General features: G+C 67.7%; 1 protein-coding gene across 1 annotated transcript in view; it reads right to left on the minus strand.

Moving 5' to 3' along the window:
• The window catches only part of EMIHUDRAFT_119323 (hypothetical protein), a gene marked incomplete at both ends in the record, with an annotated part of 6,081 nt that extends 5,060 nt beyond the window's left edge, over positions 1–1,021 (minus strand). The window contains 2 exons of the mRNA XM_005767915.1: positions 470–715; positions 797–1,021. Of these exons, the coding sequence (XP_005767972.1) occupies positions 470–715; positions 797–1,021 (471 nt within the window). The remainder of the gene's footprint in view (positions 1–469; positions 716–796) is intronic.
• Positions 1,022–1,694: the final 673 nt, after the last annotated feature.

The raw sequence follows: 1,694 nt of genomic DNA on the forward strand, positions 1-1,694 counted from the left end.
TCTCCTCCTCCTGCTGCGGCGCCTTCTCCTCCTCCTCCTCCTTTCCCGCCCCCCTCCCGTCATCCCCGCCACTCGGCGCGAGCGCGGCGGCCGGCGGGGAGGCCTCCTCGGCGCCTGCCGGGCGTTGGACGTGGACGTGGGCGCCGTGGTCGGCTCCCGCGTGTCGCACACTTTGCCGCGGCCATGCCGCATGTGCTGCACACTTTGCCGCGGCCATGCCGCATGTGCTGCACACTTTGCCGCGGCCATGCCGCATGCGCCGCGCTCGTGTCAGCGGGGGGGTGGGGGTGGTGAAGTGGACGCGGCAGGGAGAGGAGAAAGGGGAGAGGGCAGAAGGGAGAGGGAAGAATGGTGCGCACAGACATATGCGTGTGTGTAGAAGTGTGTGCATATGCGCACCCTCGCTCCCGCAGGGCTCCCGACCGCCGGCGGCATCCTCGTCGCTCGAGTCGTCGTCGCTGCTGCTCACCACGATGCGCCGCTGGGTTCGGCGCGCGCCCGACGACGGCGGCTGCAGCCCAGCGCCGCCGCCGCCGCTCCGCAGCATCGGCGAGCCCGGCCCGACTGGCAACTGCCCGCTCAGAATGCTGCTGGCTAATCCGGTCACCGGCCCGCCTGCAGCAGCGCTGCCGGCCGCGCCGCCGGCCGCGCCGCCGGCCGCGGCGTCCGCCGCCGCCCTCTCGCGCTCGAACCGCAGCTTGTCGTCCACCGCCGCCTGCGCGGGGGGTTCCGCCGAGGGCTGGGTGCGGCGCAGTGTGCTGGCATGGCCCGTGCGCCAGCCGGGCTGGAGACCCACCTTTTCCCAGTCGGCCCGCGCGCTCAGGCCCAGCGCCTTCCACTCGGCGGACGCGAGGCGAGTCACTTCGGCGTACTTGGCATGCGGGTTGGCCGCCCGCAGCCGCTCCCGCGAGGCCTCGGTGTAGAGGACCAGCGCCGAGCGCGCCCGCCGGACGTCCTTACCGCCTCGGCGTGGCGGACAACGCGCATTCTCGGCGCCTGGTAGGATGTCGTTGCAGGGCATTCTCGTGGGCGAACCGCGCGATCGCGAGTCGCGGCCGGCTCGGACTGAGAGACTGACAGAGCGTCGTCTCAAATGCCTAAAAATAAGAATTTTAGACCTAACTCCCTCATACAACAAAAAATAAGAATTGGTGATAAACTGCGGAGAGAGATAGGAAGTGGTAGACGCCCGAGGGTGGGCGACGGCTAACACCACACTTCTCCCCTAAAATCCCTGTGTGGTGGCGGCGTACCGTCCTCCCATCCCTCCCTTGGGAGAGAGAGAGAGAATTCTTGATACGAAACCACGACGACACACACCAGTCGACTCGCATCGGTTGCCTCCATGAACGGCGGAGCTATTCTCGCGTCCACACCACACCTGGCTCCAACGTGGACACGCCCATAGCTGGGGACACTACTAGGTCACGCATGGCATCATCGTGCGGCTTGCCGTTTGGCGCCTTCTTGCCCGCCTCCACCGCCTGGCAGGCAACATCGAGCGGGAGGCCGAGGCGGCGCTGAACTGTAATGCGCATCGCCCACGTCTCCATCTTCATATCATCCCGCATGGGGATCGCATTCAGGAAGGCGCCAGCCCCCTCCTGGCTGACTGCGACGAACCGAATCGCCTCGCGCCAGCACTTGTGGTTCTTGCACCTGCCAGTCTTGTAGCGGCCGCCCCGCCGGGATGC

The sequence above is a fragment of the Emiliania huxleyi genome (assembly GCF_000372725.1).
Source record: "Emiliania huxleyi CCMP1516 unplaced genomic scaffold EMIHUscaffold_474, whole genome shotgun sequence".
In the NCBI taxonomy this organism is placed as follows: domain Eukaryota; phylum Haptophyta; order Isochrysidales; family Noelaerhabdaceae; genus Emiliania; species Emiliania huxleyi.